This window comes from Equus caballus, chromosome 18, assembly GCF_041296265.1.
Source record: "Equus caballus isolate H_3958 breed thoroughbred chromosome 18, TB-T2T, whole genome shotgun sequence".
Classification (NCBI taxonomy): Eukaryota; Metazoa; Chordata; class Mammalia; order Perissodactyla; family Equidae; genus Equus; species Equus caballus.
In genome coordinates, this window is record NC_091701.1 from 57874152 (window position 1) to 57901074 (window position 26923).

Here is a 26923-nt window from a genome sequence, read left to right on the forward strand (position 1 = left end):
CAGAGGAGGTAGAATTAAGGTAGAAAATAAGTGGGGCAGATATTTTTTGGGGTGAAGGGGTAACACCTATCAGAAATGAAGGGAGACAGAGAGAAAGGGAAGGGATATCAGCAAAGATGCAAAGAAGGAGCAATCAGGGATGTTCAATGAAAACCAAGAGCTGCCTTGGAAGTTAAAGAGGGGTCAGGAAAACTCAGCCAAATGGTGTAGACCTGCACTGTCCTATCCGGCAGCCACTAACCACACACGGCTATTGAGAACTCAGAATGTGACAAACACACAGTGAGATGTGCTCTAAGTCTAAAATACACAGCAGATTTCACAGACTTAGTATAAAAAATAATGAAAATATCTCATTAAGAATGTTAATATGGATTAAATGTTGAGATACTATTTTAGTTATGTTGGGCTAAACAAACTATATCATTGCTTTTCACTTTTTTACCTGGTTTTTTACTTTTTAAATGTTTCTTTTTCACTTTCTTAATGTGGCTACTGGAAAATTTAAAATCACATATGTGGCTTGCATTATATTTTTATTGGATGGTTTTGCAATTCAAGGAAATTCAGAATATCCTTATTTGTTAAATGTAGATCTAAGGACTGAGTTTTAATTAAGAGCAATTTAAAACAGCAGCATCAAAAGAATGGTGGAATGAGACATCAATTGGTAAGCATTAATGGACCCCTGAGTGGGGGTGGGGGAGGGCAGTGGTAAGGAAGTAGAACTGATGACTCTTCCAAAGAAATTTATTAGCTAAGGAAAGGAGGGATCAGACGCTAACTTTAAGGAAAGCAGAGGTAACAAAGAGGCTTCTCCCCACCTCTTTTTTTCCTTTATTTGATTAGATGAGCCTTAAGCATTTCTTTGCAGGCACAGGGAACTGAAGATGCACGCAAGAGAGTTGATGCAGGCATGTGCCAGAAAGAGGGGAAAGTCGGAAGGGAGCTCTACTGAAAGTATTAGCTTCGGGCGAGGAAGGACTAGTTTATTCTTGTTGGATAGCCCATCCCTACCTCAACCCCCTGCTGGGAGATAAGAATAAAGAAAGTAAGAGAAAGGAACACAACCTTCACAGAGATGTGTGAAGGACTACTCTAGGCAGGTTACAAGTTATCTCATCCAATTTTTATGTGCCTCCTGTGATGGAGATAATTGCTTTTTCAACAGGTGAGGAAACTGAGACCTAAACAGGTTAAGCTACTTGTCTATTTCACACAACCAATAAGAGGAAAGTCCCACAAGTAGAGGCAGAAGTGCCATAGCCAAAATTCACGCTTTGCTGTCTAGTGTTTTTTCTTATCATCATAACCATCTGCAGAACCAAAGGGTCCTGGAAAAGAGAAACGGTTCTTATTAAGATATGTTTACAAACATTCTTAAAGTAAAAACCAAAATGCAACACTATAGTTACAGAGCCTGATTCTAACATGGAAGTAGGTCCTGTGTACAACCAGGGAGGTTCAGTGGACATATTGCACTAGAGAGAACGATCAGGCCATCAGGAGTGCCCCAGAGGAAGAGGCTGGCTGCAGGCAGAGGTGCCAGCAGGCACAAACTGAAAATTCCATTTCCCAAATAATATACACCAAAGACAACTAAAACACGGGGAGCGTGACAATGGAAATGCTCTCTGGTGGTAGGATAAACAATGCAGGTGGCAAGAAGCTGAGCTTCTACTGACACTCAAAGCGATGCATCAGACTGCCATAAGCCTTCAGCCTCTTTTTCTGCAATTTGTTCTGCAATCCGAGATCAGATCTTATTTTTTGATCTTTGTTTAAAACTACACTGGAGGAGGCAAGCCAGCAATAAGTAATTCAAACCACCGGAACAGAAATGCTTAAGGGAAGATGAAAATCTCTTCAAATTACTTTCATTTTCTTTTCCATGTGCAGAACAGTTCTTGCCAAACAACCAGTTACTATTAGAGACCAAAAAACCGATAAAGGGAGAAAAAGGCATCAGTTATTTATCTTCTTTAACGCAAGACTTTTTGACAGTCTCTCTTCCAATTATCAAAAATGCACATATATGTACAGAGGTGTTTTCAACTATAGTTGATGGGTCACAGGTGACAGTTCTAATGTCTGTTTTGAGTTTGAAGGCATATTAGTATTATAACTACCATTTTAGCTCCCAAAGTTTCTTTCTTTTTCTTTTTTACAGTAGAGAAACCAGTTGTCATTATTTTGCTTTAGGCATTCTGGTCAAATGTGCTCCGTGCTTGACTCGGCAATAACCAGACTTCGAATATGTGCTTCATTAGGTGAAAATGTACATTAGGAGAAGAGACACTAAAGCTGTGTCACTCATGTTTGTACCTAAGGACTTGGGAGCAGGGGAGGAAGAAAGAATTACTGCCAAAAACATGGATCGGGTTTCTTTTAGATACATTCTGGGACTGATCTAATTATTGGCTTGTTACCATTTGGACTTCATCTCAGAGATTCCAGGAGGACAATGTTCACAATTTTCTTTTGTAGAATTTGGAAGCCCTCCATGAACTATTGAAGTCAACTGGCAGGTATTAGCATCCCCAAACAAATTATTGGGTTCCTGTATTCTCTGTTGATGGGCAGTAGGAAAGCTAAAATATGTTGTTGTCATGAGGCAAAATTTGTTACTTTATAAACAGCCTCACAGATAATCTATCTCCCTGTCTGGAATCATAATTTTGTGTATTTAATTATTCTGACTGTGTTAACAGATCATTTCTCTTCCAACATCTGTACTGCAAGAAAAATAGCACTAAGGACTTCTTCCCTTCCTGAGATTGTGCTCAACTCTTGTTTGTGTTTAGGCAGGCTCTTTACTTCCATCTACTTAATGGTGGAAAACTGTTCAGTCCAACAGAAGAAATCAGTATGATGGACATCTCTGGACCTAAATTGTATTTCTAGCATTACCTCTGACTCATTGTCGGGGGGGGAATCGTCCCAGCAGTAGAAAAAAGTCTTTTTTTCTTTTTTTCAGAAAAGAAACAGATGTTTCTGGCCAGTGTTCTGGCAATGTGCATCTCTGCCAAAATATCGAAGGCAAGGTTTTCCCAATATAATTTAGGGTTCTGCTCTAAGTGATCTGCAGCCGATTATATTCACAGTGTATGTGTGTGTGTGTGTGAGAGAGAGAGAGACAGACAGACAGACAGACAGACAGACATTACAGGGCTACTTAGGAGTGGGACCAAAGTTTGACACTTTCACATTACCATCCCAGTTCCTGGATCAGGCAGCCTAATGGATTTCATACTGAAGCTTTAGCCTAGACCCCTGGTGGTTGGAAAAAATGAAAGTCAAAAACTATCATATTGACAAGAAAAATAACTGCTAAATTTTAAAAGATGTTTTAATACTTCCAAAGTGTGCCATTTATTTTGTTTGTTTATGAATCTCCCTACAGAAAGCATTAAAATTAACTGGGCCCCTTTGCTTGTCTTTGGGGACCATGAGAACGAGGGTGAGGAGAGAATGGGTCCCACTCCCTTGGCAGTTTGGGGTGGTAGCGGTATTGAGGAGAAAAGGAGAGCCAACAATCTCCAGCACCAGGGTCAGGGAAGGAAAAGAGCTCCATGTAGTAGGAGGAGACACACAGGCTCAGCAGACAGCTCAAGTAGCAAAAGTAACTTTGTCATACAATGGAAGGGAGCAAGGGTCAGAGAGCAATGCAGAGCCTTTCCCAGGGAGCAAACATATCGAACAGCTTTGTCGTCAGTCCTACTGCTGCTGAGAATGTAATTTAGTCACAGTGTGTGTCTCCCAACCACCTTATCAACTAATTTGGGGGTTTAAATAATTACACCTAATTACAGTGTTGTTGAGCCATCAGTCCAATTGAACAGTATATAGACGTGACAAACTAAGCCTAATGGAAATGTAATCAATTACAATAAATGTAAAAGAGGTAAAGAAATAGCTAAAGGATGGAAAAAATTGATCTTTAACTTTATCTTAGAGATAAAATTGGCCTTTTGAATAAACTACACTGGATACCAAGCCATGAAATGGTATTTATTTCCCCTCCACATCATAACATTTAGAAAGCTAAGATTACCTATTGATTTAGAGAATCGGTGTGGGATGTGGCCAATACAGAGGATTTTCTGTGCAGGTGATGATCCAGTAAAGCTCAGAAAGTGACCACTAATGTATGTGGTAATACAGTGAAGATCTGAACATTTACTGAGGACTTACCATGTGCCAAACTGTGCTCTAAGCAGTTATATATAGATGAGGTTTATTTTTACAACAAATCTATGGATAAACACTATTATTATTCTCATTTTACGGAACAGAAAACTGAGGCACAGAAGCCAAGTAACTTGCCCAAAATCACATAGCTAGTACATGTAAAAGCTGGGATTGATATCCATGCCATCCGTACCAGAGTCCCTCTATTACAACATTTGACATGCAGTGTCATTGAAAACGATGGCGGTTAGCATGCATTCTATTTATGAGGGGTTTATACTGCTTTCAAAATCACATGCTTCTCCCACAAACATTTAAGATACTTTGCATTTACTGCTGGCATGCCTTAAAGTGAATTCTAGAGACAGTGTGTGTGCTGAAACGAAATTCTGTGATAAATTTTAATGTATGCATGATTGGAAAGTCACGTATGTTGTTCCTAGGCTGAATGATTCGATACCACTATCACCAAGATAATTCAACTCTTATTTTGGTCTTATTCTAGCTGGTGTTAGAAAGCTACATTCAAAGAAAGATTTTTTTAAAGTCCTTACTATGTGTTAGCCACTAAACTAAGCATTTTTTTGTTATATTAATTTAAGCTGACCATTCAAGCTCTAAGTTTAGTTAGAAGGGAGCATCATATAAAGGAGAAGAAACATTCATGTGTGCATTCACACACACCCACACACACACACACACACACACAGAGCTTTATAGCTGCCCACCAGGTACAAGACGAGTGCCCTGAGGCTGTGCTTACATCTGTCATCTCTGATATCTTTTTAATTGTCTGTTGACAAGGAATATGATTCCATGTGGTTACATGATTATGATATACATGGTACTCAAATTATAAAGCCTTCCAAATGTGAATTCTATTACCCATTTTCCCCCCACAAAGATGAGTATTTTATAGCTATATGTGATCTGCGCAGTGAAAAGAGATTATCTGCCCTCGTCTAACTTAATACTCCTCAATGTCCTTGACACTGTCTTACACAAAGAGACCATGAAGAACTTAGTTTTAATTTATTTGTTTGTCTCACTTATGCCTGATTGGAGCAATTGAGAAAAATTACATTCATAAATCCTCTTGTCAAGATAATTAATTATGCACAAAATACTCCAAGCTGCTTCTGATTTTCATTAATGAAGCAGATTATCTGCAAAATAAGATGCTGCTGGAGTTGGAAAGAAAGGTCAGCTGCTCATCTTTACATGTAAAACAAGTGCACATTTTTACATCTGAAAAACAATGATACAGAAAGAACCTGCTATGATTATGGTTATCAGACTATGCCATCCCAATAGAGATAGAAAAGTATGATGGTTTTCATTTGCTTCTTTTCCCGCGATTGATGTAAATCTTAAATCGTCATCATTCTGCTCACTTCATTTCTTTTCCAAAGGATAATTAGCTCAACTATTATAGTTCACAAGCATTAGGCCAGAAGCACTTAGAAACAGAGAAGCACCAAATGCATCTTTTAAATGGCCCTTAGGAGAGAAGACGCATCGGAAATTCAGACACCCACATTATTATTCGTCAGTAATTTTTGCTTTAATTTACCACTTAATTTTCCTTTTGCTTAAGTGGTTAAAAATGATTGATAAAGCTGCTACTTTATTAATGTGAGGTTTGACGGCTCCTATGTTCCCTTAAAATTAGTACAGAACTGACAAAAAATTTTTGCACTTCAATGAAGCATGAGCCGCTGTATCAACCCACGGTTCCATAATGTCCTACGATTATCAGTAGATCATCCAGGCACATGATAATCATAAAACCCAAATTACTAACAGAGTCACACCCAATTTGGTGTCCCTGTTGCCATTCTTCACCAGTGCATGATCAACAAAACTTTAAAATAAAACATTCAGAAAAACTTAAAAACTTAAGTGAGATAATTATGCTTGTACCTACTTGGATTTTTAAATATTGCCTTGTTCACATAATTACCAACTCGGTAAGCATTAATTATTGTTTTTACAGTATTGAGAAATTGAAGAGACTCTACTTTCTCATCAATAAGATATTGTTTAAATTGTGCTACATTCAAATAGTGAAATGCCACATGAAAAGTATTTATTGTACTTTTGACACAAGATTATGTCTATGATTTGTTCAATTTAATAATTATCAGGTGATAAGATAGTATGCACAGGTTAATCCCATTAGCTTTTGTTTGCTTGTTTAGTTGTTTCTTTAATAAATGTGTTTGGGCCTGTGACTATGCTCTTGCTTGGATAACGGTCTAGAAGGTGGCAGCATGTCAAATGCTAATAATTATCTGGATGGATAATGACGTCACCTACATTTTTAACAAATGAGCTTTAGTAACTCACAAGCAGAAAAAAAATACAACTATCTTTTTGTTTTAAGCTATTAATTGAGTGCCCATTGAACAAGTATAGCTAAGATCACCAAAGTGAATTTTATTTGATCATACCTTGTAAATTCAAAATAAATAATGAAATTAACCTTTAATGCAAGACCAGTCTTCACCTGAGCATGGCTGTGGAGGGGGGTGAGAGGGGGAGTACATAATGTGTTGGGTCTTCACTGTCCTTTTCGGACATGATGATAAAAAGTATTAATACTAATGTAGCAGTTACTATGTGCCTAGTACTGTTCTAAGCACTTGACATATGATAACACTCTGAGGAAGGTATTATTATATCTACATTTTACAGAAAACTGAGCCTCAGTGAGGTTAAATAATTGCCCAATTACTCTCTGGTAAGTGGTAGACCCAGGATTTGAACCCAGCCAACAGTCTGGCCCCAGGATCTGCGCTCTTATAAGTACATAGAAATGACAGTTACCTTTATTAATTACTCCAGCTGCTGTCACAGGTTGCAAGAGAAATGCAACATGGGGTATTTTAAGATTGATCCTAAGTTTTATATTTAAGGAAATGATTATCTTACTTATTGACTGATTTTATTAAAAATAATATTTATCCTTATCATTATTATTAAATTGATTTTGGTTCAAGACTGTTAGGAGTGGAGTCTAAATGAAAGCCTGGTTCTCTTACCCACGAATGTGCACTTAGAGCCTTACTGTACCTATAGCAGCCTCCGACAACAGTATTAAGAGACCTCAACACGCATGACAACAGTAATGCTAATTCCAGGGGAAAGAATAGGGGCTGGATGAGAAAGAATTCATGAGTTGTAAGGTTTAACCAAGGAGTGGGAGGACAAGGAACCTACTACGTGCCTCTTCAAATGATAGGCATTGTGCTACATGTTTTACACGTTATTTCATTTAATCCTTAGAACAACTCCATGAATTGTTATTAGTCCCAATTTAAAGACAAAGCTCATTAAAACAACAATGAGATACAACTACACACCTATCAGAATGGCCATAGTTCAAGACATTGATAACAACCAACACTGGCAAGGATGTGGAGCTGCAGAAACTCTCTCATTGCTGATGGGAGTGCAAAGTGAAACAGCCACTTTGGAAGGCTACTTGGCAATTTCTTATAAACATACTCTTACCATATATGATCCAGCAATTTGGTTCTTTGGTATTTCTCCAAATGAATTAAAAAGCTTATATCCACACAAAAATCTGCACATGGATGCATACAGCAGCTTTATCCATAATTGCCAAAACTTAGAAGCAACCAAGATGTCCTTCAGCAGGTGAATAGGTAAACTGTGGGACATTCAGACAATGGAATACTATTCAGCACTAAAAAGAAATAAGTTATCAAACCATGAAAAAACATGGAGGAATCCTAAATGCATATTACTAAGCAAAAGCAGCTAATCTGAAAAAGCTACCTACTGTACGATGTTAACTCTGCGACATTCCAGAAAAGGCAAAACTATGGAGACGGTAAAAAGATCAGCAATTGCCAAGGATTAAGGGGGAGAGAGGCATGACTAGGTGGAGCACAGACGATTCTTAGGGTGGTGAAATTATTCTGTATACTGCAATGGTGGATCCATGTCATTACATTTGTTCAAACCCGTAGAATGTACTACACCAAGAGTGAACCCTAATGTAAACTACGGATTCGGGCTGCCAAAGTGGAACATGTGCACTTAACCACTGCGCCACTGGGCCTGCCCCATAATATTTTATTTTTTTGCTGCAGAAGATTCAAGTGGATGATTATTGCCATAGTCATGGAACAGAGAGGCAAAATTGCTATCTTAAAAATAAATAAATAAAACACTGTAAATGCTTTTTCATTTTGGGGGAAATTGTTCTGTGTTTGAGAAGCTTCTTTGAGGAGCCTTTTCTTTGCAGAGAGAAGGTCTCTGGATTAGAGAGGTTGTGGCATAAAAGGGATAAACTGCTCTGCATGATAAAGGAAGAGGAATTTTTAGTGTGTGCTTGGAAGCACTAGAGGTGGGACCTTGGGCTTGTGAACTCAATGAAAAGAGAGAAGAAGAAGGTGTTTTTAAGGGGACAGCAGCTCTGGGAACACAGTGTCAGGTCAGGATTAGGGTAGAGAGAAAGAGACAGAGGGACAGAGAGAGAGTGCTATAACGGACCCACTTATGGCAGGGAGGACAAGGCACTTTGAAAACAGTTCTCTGATAAACAATTTTAAGTTGTTTCTTGTCCTGAGCACAAATTCTCCTTTGTTATGCCAGAATCCTCAGTAAAAGATTACTGCATTGGACAATAGCATTCTGGGTAATGAGCATGTGAAGGGAGGTGGGGGAACAGCTAAGCTGGGAAGAGGGAGGTGTTGGCAGGCAAAGCACAGCAGAAGCGGGACAGCAGTTGGCAGTAGCCAAGGCAAAGGGCTGAAAGTGGAGGTGGCCTGGAAAGTGTATAGCGACTTGAAAGGGGAAGCAAAATAATGTAAGCAGAATATATGACTGGAGGCATCTGCATTTGAGTCTCTGCTCTATGCCATCTCCTCAGAGAGGCCTTCTTTAATTCCTTCTCCAATTTAAAGTAGATCAACACAAGTCAAAATTCATTGCCCTATTTGATTTTCTTTATAGCACTTTTCATTGCTCATTTGTTTATTATGTGTCTTTCTCATCATGCTGGAGCAGAGATTTTCATCTAGAGGTAATTTTGCCCCACAGGGGACATCTGGCAATGTCTGGAGATATTTTTGTTGTCATAACTGGAGTATGTTCTACTGGCATCTAGTGGGTAGAAGTCAGGGATGCCGCTCAACATCCTAGAGTGCATAGGACAGCCTCCAAAAGGAATTACCTAGCACCAAATGTCAGTAGTGCTGAGGCTGAGAAACTACATTAGAAGGGAAATTCCTAGAGACAAGGACTCTGTCGTGTGTGTTGTGTATCCCCAGTACTTATGATAGGACCTGGTACATAGTAGGTAATCAATAAGTATTAGTTGAAAGGTTGACCATCAGTTAGGCCCTCATTTTTCCAGCTTGAAATAAGAACCAATTTCTCCTGGACTTATATTTGCTCCAAGTTGTATGTCTGCCTCTCCAATTTGGATCAGAGCAATCATATAACACATGTGAAGAGACTCCTTTCCTACACAACCAGACGGGGAGACCTCCTTCCACATTGTTTCTCCCTGAAAATTCCTTCCACTTAATCTATACAGATTTAAGCATAGGATTGGGGCAGTTAGAAAAATCCAATAAATATCCCACCTATGTGAGTTAGAGGTTTGTAAAGAGAGTTCTATTTACTTTCACCCTCGAGTGATTGGGACAGAAGGAATGCACGGCAAGTACATTGACAACTGATCAGAGCTGTGCCTTCTGTCTGGGTAATGAGCTCTAACAAGCCTGCAAACTCATCAACCTCCCACCCAAAGCTCTCTAACCATGGAGCATCCAGACAAACGCTAAGGTCATATTTCTTCATTGGCACGAGACCACTCCTGTAAGAACACTGCCTCTACTTGAGCTAACAGAATTTTTCCCTGACATCAGCACCAATCTAGTACAATTTAGCACCATCATGCCTCTTCAATTTTCAAGTAAATTGCAATTAACATTTCAGAATTTCAAAGAAATGTTTCTAAAAGTAGTGACCTGGAAGGAAGTGAGAAAGAGAATCCAACAATAGAACACAGTCATTTTCAAAGTGGCTCATGGGTATTCTCCCATTTATAAAATCAATATTATAATCATAGGAAATAAAAGTCTTTGTTTTTATGCTGCTTTCTTGGAAAACAATATGGTAGTTTGGACCAGAGACCAAACAATTTGACAGTGATGACCGAGAAACTGTTCCAGGAAACAGTTAATCCACATAACAAACAAACTTCACTAGCCGAGGTCAGGACATCAACAGGGCCCCTTGGCGGTACCTGATTTTCTTGTTGGTCCCACTGACATATCTGCAGAACCTGACCCAGTTCCTGCCGCTGCTGCTTCAGGTACTTGTCGAGTTGTCGTCTCCTGTCTTGTAGAAGTTCAAGAAGACTGTCGATCTTCAGGCAGCTGTTATGAGCTCCCTGAATCAACTCGGGATTTACATTAGGGCCATCACACTTGAATTTTTCTATGAAGTCAGTGAGTTGTTGGCTTTTGTTTAAAAGGGCTAGAGATCGTTCTAAGAGTTCTGGAAGAAAATTTGAAAGAAGAAAGAATAGTGATATGAGCAACCTTTTACAGTAATATTTGGACTTCATATAATTTAAAACACATGGAACCTTCATATTAATAATAAGGAATTAAAATGTATAAGCATGAAACGCCTAAAATATAACTAGTCAAATACCTCGGCCTAACAATTGCTACAGTGATGACTGCCACGTGATGAGATGCTGAAGTTTGGTGATAGTGTGACTCAGTATAGGGAGCGGAGAGACCATGGGATCTGGGCACCGGTTCAGCCGGTTTTTAGTGGTGTGATGCTAGCTAAGGTGCCTACTCTCCTTGGAGTGTTCTATATTCTGAGATGATTGGACCAAATCTGAGGTTTAAAGGATATTGCCTGTAGTGGCCAAACAAAAACTCAGTGAATGTGGTGGCCAGGTACCCAGTGCCAGGGACTATAGCAAAGTGGAGAACGCAGGCTCAGTCTAACAGGGTCAGCTGTTACCTAGTTCTGACCATCTGTTGACAGGAGGGAATATGAGTTCAGTGTTGATGGAGCTTCCAATTTATTAAAGAATTATAAATATAGATTTTTATGTGAAAGCTTCTGATTCTTAAATGTTTTGTAATTTGCATTTTTTTTATTAAAAATACTGAAGGATCAACAAAACATGTCTCTCTGCCAAATGGGCTACCAATTTGCACTCTCTGGAGTGCATAGCATTGTAGGTTTGGGTAACATCTTGTAGAAATGGGAGTTTAAGCCTGAAAATTTAAAAATCGGCAAGGGAGAAAGTATAGGAGGAGTTAGAGAAGAATCCACATTTGGGGATCAGTTGGAGGAGCAGTTGGGGAACTGTCTGTGCTCCACAAGCCAGAAACCCAGGAGTCATCCATGACACAGCCCTCTCCCTCAACCCACCATTATCAAGACCTGGTTAATTTCACCCTCTATCTCACTCATCTATCTACTTCTTTCCATCCCCACCACAGAAAGCATCATCTGCTGACTGGATTTGTGCAGTCATGTCTTAATTGCATCCTCTCTCCAATCCATTCATCTATTCTCCATATATTTGCCAAAGAGATCTTTTTCTGAACACACCTTGTCACACACATGCCAGTGCATGTGTGCACACAGGCACAAGTGAAACAGTAGCTTCCCATTGCCTTCGAACTAAGGACAGACCGCCTAACGTGGTTGACCAGATCTGGCGTGGTCTGGTCTTTATCTTCCTTTTCAGATTGTTTCAATCTCTCTACCCTTCATCCCTATCTTCTTTAAATATGTCACATATGCCATACTCCCTCCTGTCCCAGAACTTTTCACTGTGTCCTCTGCCAGGGGCAGCATTCTCCTCAACCTCCTCCTTCTTTACCTTTATTCTACTCATTTTCAGGTCTTAGTCAATTTTCAGTTCCTCAAAGGACAAACCAGACTGGATTAAATCCTCCTATCAAGTGTTCTCATAGCACAGTGTTCCTCTCATTACAGCTCTTATCACGGCTATAGTTTGACATTTATGTGTCGGGCTAGTTGCATAACATCTGTCTTTGCTGCTAGGCTTCAACGCAATATGAAGACAGAGACCATGACTGTCTCCCAAGCACTTAGCATAATGACTGGCAAAGGGGAGATGTTCAATAATTTTTGTAGAATGCTTGAATGAGATATAACGTATTAAAAGAAGAAGCAGAATTAGGAGAGCTATAAATGCTAGGGATCAGCAGTCTTCCAGAGATGTAAAAAAGAGACATTGAGAAGACTTGGGGTTTTGTGATGGGTAAGTGATGCAAACAGCAGCCAAGTTACCAGGTTGAGAAGTGGGAAGGTAGTGATGAAGAGAAGTCAACAATACAGGACAATCTTTGGGACATTTGTTGTTAGGAGAAAAAAAGAAAGGATAGAATATCAGTAGGGTTGAATATACTGCCTTTTTTTTTTTTTTCAGGATGGGGAGAACTGTGAAGAATATCCAGGAACTAAGCACCTTACCAAGCATCACACTGCTAGAAATGGACAAACCAGTGCTAAAAGCCAAGTATCCTGACTGGCAGCTCAGTTCTTCCCACTATGCTGTGGCTCTGTCCTTCAGCATCCTAACATGTGACAGTTATCTACACAGCAACGATTAGGCTACAGTAGTTGGGCCAGTTGTCTCTTTTGTCTGACACCTTTTTGTGAGAGCTAGAAGAGAGAATGAGATAAGAGAAGATACCATAAAGAGCTATTTTGAAATGAAAAGGAAAGAATTTGAAGTAGTTTATGTCACATGACTTAGATCTGTCCAAAAAGTATTAAGTGGTGCTATTGGCCGGTGACGAAGGTGTGATTACCTGCACTGGGCAATTCGACTGCGAGTCAACAACGCAAAGAAACAAACAATAAAAACAACCACAGGCTGGAACCAGGACAGAGGATGGGATAATTCAAATAGGATAAGAAAAGTCAGGGAGAACATTAAAACTAGAGTACCTCTCTTAAACAAAGAAATAGAAATAAACATGAATAAAATGAGAGGGGAAAGGGTAAAAGAAAAAAAATCTGACTGTCTAGAACAAGGTCTTACGTGGAAATGAAAGAAAGAACTTGAAAATGAGGTGAAAACAGGTTATAGAGGGCCTTGCCTATCAAACCAAAGAGTTGTAATTTGTATAGCCTTAATATAATATTCAGTATGACTGAGTCTCCATATAGATGTGTGTATATTTCCGTTGCATTGAAGAGCTTGTTATGATATTGTGAACAGTTACACACACACACACATACACATACACACACACACAGGAAGTATGGGCAGGTGGCAGGCTTTCCACAGAGTATGTTTTTCCTTCCTTTCCATAACTCGCTCTTACACACTAGATTTTTCAAATGAGAGAGGGAAGCACAACTTTAGCTGCTCAGGGTATTGCAGACTGACAGTGGACCAGGCCAACCTGTTCTGGTCCCCACAAAAGACATATAATTAGCCAAAATTTGAAATCTTTTTCTGGTTTTCTATTTCAACTTCTGCCAAACTAGTTTAACCACTACCACAGTACCAGCAGGCATGCAGCCTCCTGACCCAAAGTTACCCTGGAAGAGGTACCCAGACTACCTTCGGCCTGTTACCTGCTACAATGGCTGTTAAAGGGGAGGAATTGTTCCTTTAGTTCCTTCTGTCGGTTCCTTCGGTGCTTCCTCTGTCAGCTTCTCACGTCTTACTTTTTTACCGTTATTGTTTTCCCAGCTATTTGTTCTATCAGTTGATCATACAATGCGATGTTATTTTTCCTCAAGAGTAACTGTCTAAACATATCATGACCTTCAAGAATTACAAAATCTCTACAGTGCATTTATTTTAAAGGCTGTATTTTTCTGCATATACAAAGCCCTACTTACTGACATAACACCTTTCTTATAGTAGATATTTAATACATTTTTATTAATTGTTTTGGTTAATTGTCATTATATCTAAAAAATAATATTAAAGTACATTTTAAGCTAATACCTACATAGCTTGCCATAATTATTAAGTATAAATAACAAATTCAAAGTGGATGAATGAAGGCGGACACAGTTAAGTGAATACATAGCTTGCTACACAATCTTTCTAAGTGAGTATTTTCTAAAAAGTATCAGTGACAGCCTTGGCATTGAGATCATGGGTGATATTTCTTCTTAACATGTTTTTAAATATTCCAAATTTCCTCAATGGGATGGTGTTTCTTAAACTCATTCAGTGAGCATTTTCAAATAAACACAAAAGTCGAGAGCATAATATAATGGACTCCAACGAACCTATATTTCAGCTACACTTAAAATATATATAACATCCAAGAAAAAGGAAGTAAAATATGATTGTTCCTTTGAGGAAACTTCGGTATTGTGTTCGTTTTAAGAAGGCCATTGGAAAACTGGAAGCTGCGATTGTGATCCTTCAGAGCTTAGAATCAATTTTTTCTTCCTTAATGTCCCTGTAGTACCTTGTTTATTTCTCAAGTTTGCATCATTCTATCCTGTCTTACATCAGAATTAAATACAAATAACACTCAATAACTATCCTGTGGGGTGGACGCTATTCTAAGTCCTGGAGATTCAGAGATGTGCTAATGCCTGTCCTCCAGAGTCTCACAACCTGGTGATAGAGACAAATAAGGAAATAAATTATTACTACACAGGGTGCCGGGTGGTGTAACACAGTGACCCAGAGGAGCACAGAGGGAATTCACCAATAAATGTGTACATGCCCAATCAAATTATAAGCTTCCGGAGGACAAGGGCCATATACTCCCCTGAGACAAGACTCTGGGTTTCTCACCTGGTATGGGTTCAGAAAATATTGTTTAACTATGTATTGTTGAAGCGAAGGCACCCAGGCTGGTAAGCAGTCTGGAAAAAAAAGGATTTTAACTAACTAGTCAAGTTTCACCCAAAGGAGAGAATACTGGAGAGGACATTATCCAACTATTTCAAGGATTGTCGTGTGGAGGAGGGAACAAACTTATCCTGCAACATTCCAGAGGCCAGAAACTTCAACCCATTCATCCTGGTTCTGATCTCCACAACGTTACAGAATAAGTTTCTTGCATGCAACATACCCTTAGCATTGCTGAATAAGGAAAAAGCACAGGTGAAGCTAATTGAAATAAAGTGAACATTAGGGATAAGTTTAATTAGAGTTTTTCCAGTTACATTATGAACACATTCACATTTTGTGCTACTCACTGATTAATATCTCAGAACCTAATTAGAATTGCTAACTGCACTTATAGATCTATTTTATCCCCTTAAATTTAAAGACAATGGCTATTGCTATGGTCTGAATGTCTGCGTCCCCCTAAAATTCATATGCTGAAATCCTAATGCCCAATGTGATGGTATTAGGAGGCGGGGCCTTTGGGAGGTGATTAGTTCATGAGTGTGGAGCCTTCACGAATGGGATTAGTGTTTTTAGAAGGGGCCTTGAAGAGCTCCCCAACCCCTTCCGCCATGTGACGATACAACGAGAAGTCTGCAGCCTGGAAGAGGACCCTCACCCGGCCACGCTGGCACCCTGATCTCAGACTTCCAGCCTCCAGAACTGTGAGAAATAAATTTCTGCTGTTTATAATCCAGCCAGTCTGTGGTATTTTGTTACAGCGGCCTGAACGGACTAAGACAGATATGAAGCCCTTAACTGAAAATCAGAATTTTGTCTTTGAATATTCATTTCAACTCAGCTAATCTTAATCAGATCCCACTGAATTAGCTGGTTACTAAATTTCACCAATTCCCATTTTAGGAAAACAAAGCCTTTGAAGTCACCATTGGACATACGAATTGAGACTCAGATATCCTGACCAGAGTCCCCTGGAATCCCTGTGCCTCCAGTATCACACAGAGGGACACAGAAATGTCACGATCAACATGCCATCAGGATGGAAGAATATTTCGTATCACAGATATAAATATAAACTATGTTTCCTGTCTCAGCTAGCATTTTTCTCTGTCTCTTCAGGTTAAAAGGAGGCCTGGTGGACTCTTGAAGGCTGTACCCTTGAAAGGTAGGACACTGGTCCCACGGTCAGCTGGATGCCAGGGTACCGCCGCCTAAGGCCTCAGAACAAAGCAACGTGTGCCCTGTGTAAACTGGCTCCCTGGGCCACGGATCCTAGTAACCTTGAAGGAGCCGACAACAACAACAACGCAGCTGCATCCCCAAATATTTATGGAAAAGTCCCTAATTCCACAGCTCCTCGATCCCTCTGGAAAATGCTTCCATTTGACTGCCTCAGCACTGAATCTCTTCAACAAAAGCGTCAGTCACTGTCAGATTTCCAGAGGTAAAATTGCTGTGTGGTGATCATGTTGGTTGGATGAAGATTGAATTGAGACGGCAGAACCTGTCTCAGTGACCTAGACTCCATTCACTTTCCACTATCCTAAGAGGAATTTCATGGGATTCTGTTCCTCCCCTTTGGATCCAGCTAGATTGCTGCTGCTGTACAGAAATGCGTAGGCCATTGCTTTAACGCTGATACTTTAGATGCTGCTTATAATTCCTGTTAGTGAAAGGAACTATAGAACAATAATCAGTTAAAATTGCATGTGTATATGTGGTAGGATCTCGTAAAAATTTACACAGGAAAGACTGAGTTAGCTCAGGGACACTCTTCCTCACACACACACACAAAATCCAGCGGACCAAACAACTGAATCTCCCAGAGTCTCTTCCTTTACCATCCCCTTAGAGTCATTGATAATTACCTCTTTCTTGCAGAAGATGACCAAAAATAAAGCTTTATTTAACCTTTTTTGGAACAAGTTGGGGAGCAGATAAACAGATAAATTAAAAATATGCTGTCATACATGAGCATTCTCATATTAACATCTCTTAAAGCCTTTAAAAGCTCATGTGAAGGGGCTGGCCCCATGGCCGAGTGGTTAAGTTTGTGCGCTCTGCTGCAGGCGGCCCAGTATTTCGTTGGTTTGAACCCTGGGTACTGACATGGCAATGGCACTGCTCATCAAACCACGCTGAGGCAGCATCCCACATGCCACAACTAGAAGGACCCACAATGAAGAATATACAATTATGTGCTGGGGGGCTTTGGGAAGAAAAAGGAAAAAAATAAAATCTTTAAAGAAAAAAAGCTCATGTGAGAAATAAACGTATTTCTTGCCTTTGGTATGATGTTCATGGAGGTGAAGCAGCGATTTCAAGGACTCGGTACTCTCAAACTCCTGAGAGTTCTGGAGGAAATCTTCGGCTTGGTCTATTTTAATGGCAAACTACAACAGAAATACAGGGGAAAGACAGTTGAAAAAATAAAAATCAATATGCCACTTTTAGTTATTTGTAGACGTTTTTCATAAATTAATGACCCAGCTGACTGTGTATGTGTTTGTGGGTTTGTGTGGTGATGTGTGTGTTTGCTTGCGCTGGCTTAGGTTGTTTGTGTGATGGCGTGTGTTTGCATGTAGTCAATTTACAGAGTGCCAAGGTAAGGACTTTCTGCTCATTCCTTTGTATTCCTTTCATACCTGCAAATATGTCATATATGCTAAAATAAACCAACTCATTTACTGTTCAAATGTCTGTTAAAATTTTCAACTAAAATTATTGCATCCTATGTAATTAATACAGCCACTTTCAATATTCTAAGGCAGTTTGTCACAGAATAATGAGAAATTTTTCTAAGAGAAACCAATAAATTTTGGCCAACAGGTAACCCACATAATTATAAGTAAATTTAACTTAAGAACCATTTAGAGAGAAGGATGAAATTTAGGGTCTTTTCCTCTATGGGCCCTAGAACTGAAAAATGCAAATTTCAGAATAATACATAGTCTAATCCCATTTCTACACTTGATCTTAGCCAGGAGGCCAAGAAGCAACGTCTAATCCCATTTCTTACACAAAACAAAAATATGTCTATTTGTACAGAAAGTGGTCTGAAAAGATACACACAAAGGGTTACAATTATGAGAAGGAACGGGATTAGGGATAGGTGAGGGGAGGTAAACTTTTAGCTTTTAAATGTATAATTTGTAATTTTGTTTGCATTTTTATCAATGACTTTATGGATTATTTATATAAATAAAAATGGCATTAGATGCAGCAAGAATGGAAAATTTGTCCTCTATTTCAAGAAAACAAGGAACAGCAATTTGACATCCTAAATGGTGAGCAATATGACTGGTCTCTCTTTTTGTGTTTCTCCATGGAGGAAGAATGAAGGGGAGATGGCTGAAGTGATGGTAAAATTCTCAGGAGAATAATCTTAGAAACAAATTTTAGAAGAGGGCAAAACGTATTTGGTTATGCCAGTACAGTATATCCATAGTGAGAGACAAATAGCAGTTTGTTTTAGCACTAAGTTTCAAAGGTAATTATGGCAGTTTATAAGGACATTTTATCAACATGTTCAGCTTTAGATCAGGCATAGAATAAACTCATAAAGGCAAGGTATCAGTGAGACAGACACAAAAGCCTATCACAGTGCTTGTCTTCTTTCTCAAGTTTTCTCCAGACTATCATCTTTAAATTTGGGCATTTTTAATATTTTTCTGTATCTACTTGGTTAACACAATCTACCATATTTTGATTATGACAATAGCCACATAAATCCAGTTACAAATAGCATGGAATTATAGGAGAGAGACTGATGAGCATGTCCCCTTTGGAAATGCAGAGACGGCCTCCCCCATCCTGTTAGAAAAACTGGATGGACGCAAGCCACTGTCAGTTAGGGACAGTGTTCCTAAACTGTAGCACAGTGTTGAGAAGAGAACAACCTATCTAATGGCTAAGTCTGTGAGCCTGAAACCATATTGTAATACTACCAACCACACAGAAGAAGTCATTTTGTATTTCTAAAGAACTCCCTCACGCACATAGTTCAATAACGGGATCCTAGCCACACGTCATTTACAACTCTAATTCATTCCATGTCTAGTAAATAATTTTAAGGACTTTCCTTAAAGAGAAACTTCAAAGAGAGGGGGGAAAAAACCTCGTAGGTGATTTGATTTTTCCCTTGTAGAATATTATGAAAAGTTTTAGTTATTGTATAACTTAAATCTATATTTCAACTTATTTGAAATTTTAAAAAAACAAACCAACAGATAATCCTTTACTCAGAAAAAGCTTCCCTAAAGTTTTAACTTTTATCTCATGGGTATTTTCCTTTGCTTACTTTTCTTCTTTCTGCAGCTTGTGTAGGATAAAAGCGGCACCAGGAGGACACTTTCCAAAGACCCTATTCTTAATTTCACCCTCACCTTTTTTTTTAAATCACTAAAGTAAATTGCTTTGGCAAACACAAGGGGCAGGGAAGCTTACATAAGAGTTTGCCTTCAGCTTAGCATGAAGTGGTCCACGGAATTGGAAGCAGAATAATACAAAGAACAATTTGTCTTTTCACTAAGAATCAGAGTGCTATGTTGAGTTAAGCTGACTTAGTATTTCCTTTGATTTCATGTAATACATGGCAGTAATTTCTCATCATACAGAAAATCAGCTAGCATTAACGCTACTACTCAGTGAGAGACAAATATTGGGCCTGATGTCTGAAAAAAGATAATTTCCTGTGCTCAAACTAGCTGAATTTTAAGGGAAGTTGACACTCATATCCCACATATTAGGATGAAATGAATCAGATGTATCTATAAGTTGACCCCTGTAGATATATTTCACCTGGTTTATTTCTTTTCCAGAAAGAAAATTGTGCATGGAACTCTTTCCCAAGAGGATCTGTAAAATGAATTGTGAGCTGCACTTCAGTGTCCCTTGTAGAAAACAAACCTTGAAAGTTACAATAAGGTTTTTGCTCCTTCCTTTACTTTTAAACGAGTTCATGATGCATGAGATTGTCTACCTCAATTTTTGTGTTCTATTACTAATCTCCTCTCCTTCATTATTTTGGATTTAAGTCCTGAATTTTCAGTTTGGAAATGCCATGTTTTTCAAAGCTAGTGCTTTATCATAATGAAGCAGGGCTCTCACATCAAAATGAATGTACCGCCACTTGACAGCGAAGTTAAAAGCGAAATTTCCAATAACTGTCTTACACCAAATATAACACCTCTTTTGATAACGTTCTTTGAGTCTCACATTTTGAAATTGGGAACCTCAAAAAAATCACAGAATTCAAGAAAAAATCATAGGGAGAAATGACCTTCTTAGGCCCAGAACTTTTTCCTTCCCTTATATTTTAATGAGTTCTAACTAAGGAATCTCAACCGTATGCCTTAGAAAGTACTCTCTAATGTTATGCTTACAAGTCAAACATTCTATGGAATATTCTGAAATTGCCTTTTCATAAGCAGCAGAAGAAATTCTATCCTCCAATTTTTAGTCAACAAGAATACTTTAGACCAACATTTCCTAATAATCCTATAATCAGGGATAATTGTTTAATTTTGTAACTGTATTACTATCTTCTAAAGAGGGAAATAAATCATAATGACTTATGGGTAAGAGTTCCCATTTTCACTTAATATTTTACTTAATTTTAATTAAGTGTACTTAGTTTTTGTTTGAAAGGCTACATTTAAAATACTAATAATTTTATTTTTTGACAATCAAAAATTAAATGTATTGTATATATCTTGGTTATTCTGCCATATTTTTTAACTGATTGCAATGACTATTTGTGGAAATGAAACATTTTCAGGAGTGCTAATCATTTGCTCTGATGTGGAGGAGGGAGAAATTGTCTTCAACACAAACCTCCAAGGCATTTTCAAAAAATTCCGAGGTCAACCTGAGGAGCTGCCTTCTCTTCTCAAGCATGGAGACCAGCGCTGCCCACGCTTCCCCCAGGGTGTTGGCCATGGCGTCGTACACCCGACTCTGATCCTTGTTCTCTTCAGCTGTCTTGTCTGCTTCCTCCAAGAGGTCCCATACCTGATCTTCCAAAGCCTGAGTCCAGGAAAGAAAGGGCATAAGGCAGAATGTCACTCAGCGTGAGAACACAAGATCACATTTTAAACGTTTGGATATTTGAATTTTATGTGGTCTAGGAAGGTCTAGAAGACACTTTATAAACACAAAGTGCTATGTAGGCAGGCCAATCAAGCAGGCAAGAGGGTGCAGTGGAGATCGTGGTCAACTAGGGAGCAAGGCCAGGTGAAAGGCACACACGTTTAAACATTGTTCAGACACTGTAGAGATTTATTCCCAAGAATATAGAATATTATGCTGACCTCACATTTCAAACAAAATAAAACTAATTAGAACACATCCAGAGGGAGTGATCAAGAGAAAAATTGTGAGAAATGAACCCAGCAAAACTTACAGTTTATTCTAAATAATTGTTATGGTGGATATGCTCGTGAAGCTTGATGTAAATGTTAAGAATAAGTTCTTGAAAGAGAATATTCATAATGTAAAAATGAAGACATCTGTAACTAATGTTACAGATTGTCTGAACAGAATGCAGAAGATGAAGGGGAGCACGTGCTCAGGTAACTCTGTCAGTGGGGTTAGGACGAGGCTCCCACACATTCTGTTTCATTCTCGACGTTGGCACCAAAATAAACGCACAACTTTAAAAAATATAATAGACTAAAAATAATATGAATAAATTATAAAAATCACAGAAAAGGGGACTAAAATGTGATAAAGCCAAATACGAAAAGAAAACAAAAGAAAGAAGAGCACATTTATTAGGATACACACAAAAAACAAAACACGATGGTAGCAATACGATTGACTATCAGTTAAGACAAAAAAAGTGGATGAGTTAACTTTTTCAATTAAAAGACAAACATTATCAGATTAAGGTTTTTAAAAATTCAACTAATTTATGTTTGCCAGAGTCACCCCTAAACTAAAAGGATATGATTTTTGAAAATAAAGAGACGAGATATACCAGGCAAAGACATATACAAAGAAAGGAAGACTAGCAATATTAATCTCAGATGAATTCAAAATCAAAACAAAAATCATTCAGATTAAAAAATGGTATTTTATATTAATAAATAGTACAATACACAGTAAAGATAAGGTACTCACAAACCTTTACATTTGTACCACTGAAATATTTAAAGTAGATAAACCCAGTCAGACGACAACGCAATAAAAGTAAAAATAATGACAAAAGCCCAGAAAATAAAACAAATCTCTTAGAAAATTTAAGAAAACACTTTAAAGAATAATGCTTGAGGTCCAGCCTGTTGGCGTAGCAGTTAAGTTTGCGTGCTCCACTTTAGCAGCCTTGGGTTCGTGAGTTTGGATCCTGGGTGCAGACCTATACACCACTCATCAAGCTATGCTGTGGTAGCATCCCACAGACAAAATAGGAGAAGACTGGCATGGATGTTAGCTCAGGGACAATCTTCTTCAAGCAAAAAGAGGAAGATTGGCAACAGATGTTAGCCCAGGGCCAATCTTCCTTACACAAATAATAGTAATAATAATAATAATGTTTGGATTAAATAGAGAATTATAACTGCAATCACAGATTGCTTTTAAAAAAGATAAAAATGAGGCTACTATGTTTGAAAACAAGATAATCTTACAGCTGATTTTATGCTCAGATACAATTCATAGCATTAGACAATTTTGTTTTTAAAAAAGAGGAAAATTAATTAAACATTCAAGTCTAAATTATACAAAAAATAATAAAATTAAACAAAAATTAAAGATTAACTGATTAGATACAAAATGAGAAACTAACAAAATAGAAAATACATAAGAATTTATTTTTTAAAAAGTTGGTTCATTGAAAAGCCAAATGAAAGATAAAAATATCTGACAGATGTCAATGAAAATAACAAAATAGATACCTCCAATAGTTCATCCCTTTATAGAAACACCAAAAAAGCAAGTAAAACTGTCTTAACATTGCGAAAACTCTGGAAAATAATCAAAGGTTTATAGCAATCAAGAAAGCAAAGCAAGAAAAAGCCAACCTAAGAATGGTAGGAAAGAACTGTTTTCGCTTGCCCTTGTCCATCTGCTCCTGGTTCATCAGAAACCACCAGTGTGGATAAAAAATAAGACCCAACTATATATTGTCTACAAGAAACCCCCTTTAAATATAAAGGCATAGAGAGATTAATATAAATGGATGGAGAAAGATATATTATGCTAAACTAATATAAAGAGAACTGGAGTAGCTATATTAATTACAGACAGAGTATATTTCAGAGCAAGGAATATTATGAGGGATTAAGATGGGCATTCCATAATGATAAAGGGGTCAATCTCCAAGAAGACATAATAATCCTAAACATGTAAGCACCTAACAACTGAGCATCAAAATATGTGAGGCAAAAACTAATAGAACTGCAATAACAGACCAATCTACTATTATAGTTAGAGACTTCAACACTTCTCTATCAGTAATCGACATATGCAGCGGGCAGAAAATTATTAAGATATAATTGAACTGAACAGCACCATCAATCAACTGGATATAATTGACATGCAGAGACTACTACATCCTGCAACAGCAGAATACACATTCTTCTCAAGCTTCATATATATATATATATGAAAAAAGATTTAAAATCAAACTCTGAGCTTCTACCCTAGGAAATGAGAGAAAGAAGAGTAAATTAAATATAAAGTAGGCAGAAGACACGAAGTAATAAAAATTAGAGGAGAAATCAATGAAATGAAAACAATAATCAATGAAATCAAAAACAGGTTCTAAGATCAATAAAATTGATAAACCTCTAGCCAAGCTAATCAAGAATAAAAGAGAGAAGAAACACATTACGAACATCAAAATTGAAAGAGGGACCATAGCTACTGATCACATGGATAATAAAAGGATAATAAAAGAATATTATAAACAACTCTATGGTTACAACTTTGATAACTTAGATGAAATTGACAAATTCCTTGAAAGACGTAATCTATCAAAACTCACAAAAGGAGGAATAGGTAACCTGAATAGGTCTATGTCTATCAAGTAAATTGAATCACTGATTAATAACCTCCCAAGCAAGAAAGCACTAGGGCGAGATGGTTTCACTGGTGAGTTTTACTAAACATTTAAAGAAGAAATGACACCAGAACTAATAAACAAATTCAGCCGAGTTTCAGTGTACAAAAACCACAACTATACAATATTTAGAAGAAAACATAGGAGTAAATCTTCATCACCTTAAATTTAGCAATAGTTTTTTAGATATGACACCAGAAGTATAAGCAACAAGAACAAAAAATGGAGAAATTGGACTTCATCAAAATTAAGAACTTTTGTCATCAAAGGACTTTGTTAAAGAAATGACACGAAAATGTATAGAATGGAAGAAAATATTTACAAATCATACATCTGATAAGGGTCTAGTATACAGAATATATAAAGAACTCTTCCAACTTAATAAAAAGGCAAACAACACAACTATAAAATAGGCAAAGGACTTCAAAAAACATTTCTCCAAAGAAGATATGCAAATGACAAACAAGTGCGTGAAAAGATGCTGAACATCATTAGTCATTAGAGAAACGCAAATCAAAACCACAATGAGATACCACTTCACACCCACTAGGATGGCTATATATGTTTTTAAAAACGGAAAATAACGAGTGCTGGCAAGAATGTAGAGAAATTGGAGTCCTCATACACTGCTGGTGGGAATGTAGAATGGTTCAGCTGCAGTAGAAAACATGTTGGCATTTCTTCATAGAATTACCACATGACCCAGCAATTACACCCCTAGGAATATATCCAAGGGAAGTAAAAATATATGTCCACATAAAAACATGTACATGAGTGTCATAGCAGCACTATTCACAACAGTCAAAAGGTAGAAACAGCCCGTGTCCATCAACTGATGGATGGATGAACAAAATGTGCTACATCTATACAACGGGATATTATTAGCCATAAAACGGGATGAAATACTGAAACATCCTACAACATGGGTGGACCTCTAAAACATTATGCTAAGTGAGAGAAGTCAGATACAAATGCACATAATGTATGATTCCACTTGTATGAAGTATCCAGAATAAGTAAATCCACAGAGACAGAAAGCAGACTGGTGGTTGCCAGAGGCTGGGAAGAGGGGGAATAGGGAACGACTGCTTAATGGGTCCAGGGTCTTCTTTTTTTTTTGTTTTTTTTCTTTTTTTGGAGGAAGATTAGCCCTCAGCTAACTACTGCCAGTCCTCCTCTTTTTGCTGAGGAAGCCTGACTCTGAGCTAACATCCGTGCCCATCTTCCTCTAGTTTATACGTGGGACGCTTACCACAGCATGGCTGCCAAGCAGTGCCATGTCCGCACCGGGATCCGAACCAGCGAACCCCGGGCCGCCAAGAAGCGGAACGTGCGAACTTAACCGCTGCGCCACCGGGTCAGCCCCTCCAGGGTCTTCTTTTGACGAGATGTGTTGGAAATGTTTTGGAACCAGACAGAGGTGGTGGTTGCACAGCACCTCTGAATTGTACACTTTTAAATGGTTAGTTTTATGTTATATGAATTTCACCTCAATAAGAAAAATTCTTAAAAACTTCTAATGCATTTAAAAAGGAGCAAAATGATATACAAATAACAAAATATATAAGATTGAGATTAAGAGGCTGTAAATGAATATAGCAAGTTTTGGGTTTTCTTTAAAAGAAATATTTCTGTTAATAAATTTTAAAACTGGGATAAAAATGGAAAATTCCTTAAAAATGTGTTAACAAAATTGTCCTAAGAAAATCTTATCATTATCTTCCTCATCATCACTATCATTACTACCCTCGTCACAGTGTATATTGGATAATTTCTCAAGAAAATATGTCCCCAAAGGTACCAATCCTGGAGAGTTTTCACTTTCTTAATTTTTTTATCTTGCTTCATTTTAAGACAAATATCAGCAACCTTCAGGAAACATAAACAGACATATTACGCTGCTTAACCTACTTCAAACATTAAAAAAAGAATCATTCTAATTCATTTAAAAATACTAGCATGTTTCAGATATCAAAACTTAAGACAGTACCAAAAATTATAGTCCAATGTTATTTATGATTATATTATTCTAAATAAAATATAATCAGATTAAATACCACAGTATATTAAAGTATAATACACATACAACCATATGGATTTTCAAAACTCAGCAAGCTGTACACTTAAAAAAGAGTGAATTTTACTGTATGTAAATTCCATCTCAATAAAATCAACTTAAAAAAAAATACCACCACCAAGTACGGTTTAGTCTCAAAGAGCAAGGTTGGTTTAATATTAGCAAATTAAGTTAGTAATTTAATACCTTAACAGATTTAAGAAAACTTACAGACACCGAAAAGATCTTGGGAAAAATTCATCATTCATTTCTGATTAAAATTTATCTCAAGAGAAAAAAAGGCTATTTTCTTAATGAAAAAGAACAGTTATTTGACAACAAGAGCAAGCATCTTCCTAACTGGTCAAAATCAGAATCTGTCAAGAATCCATTCCCCTCATTAAACATTGCTTTGGAATGGTCAGACCATGTGATAAGCTAAGAAAAAGGGTGATATGATTGCCTAGCTAGTGTTCCCAAGAAAATCAACTAAAAAATTAAATAACTAATTTTAAAGTTCAATAAGTAATCTAATTATAAGATAACTAAGAATCGGTAAGAATCTGTGAAGATTTTTTAGTAATTTAAAATCAACTTTATTGAACTTATAGTTTGCTTGTAACAAAATGTACCCATTTCATGTATTGCTCACAGAATTTTGACTCATGTATACGTCTAAGGAACATCACCATGGTAAGATACAGAGAGAACAGTTCCATCACCCTGAAAGTTGACT

General features: G+C 37.6%; 1 protein-coding gene across 12 annotated transcripts in view; it reads right to left on the bottom strand.

Moving 5' to 3' along the window:
* Positions 1–26923, bottom strand: part of CCDC141 (coiled-coil domain containing 141) — a 181593-nt gene that overhangs the window by 107067 nt on the left and 47603 nt on the right. For 10 of the 12 annotated variants that reach the window (XM_070241344.1, XM_070241343.1, XM_070241342.1 and 7 more), the window contains 3 exons: positions 20906–21097; positions 17355–17463; positions 10478–10731 (listed from right to left, as the gene is read on the bottom strand). In XM_070241344.1, coding sequence (XP_070097445.1) covers positions 10478–10731; positions 17355–17463; positions 20906–21097 — 555 coding nt within the window. Of the gene's footprint in view, positions 1–7707; positions 7899–10477; positions 10732–17354; positions 17464–20905; positions 21098–26923 lie in introns of those variants that run through there. The other 2 variants (XM_070241348.1, XM_070241347.1) reach the window with 1 other exon arrangement.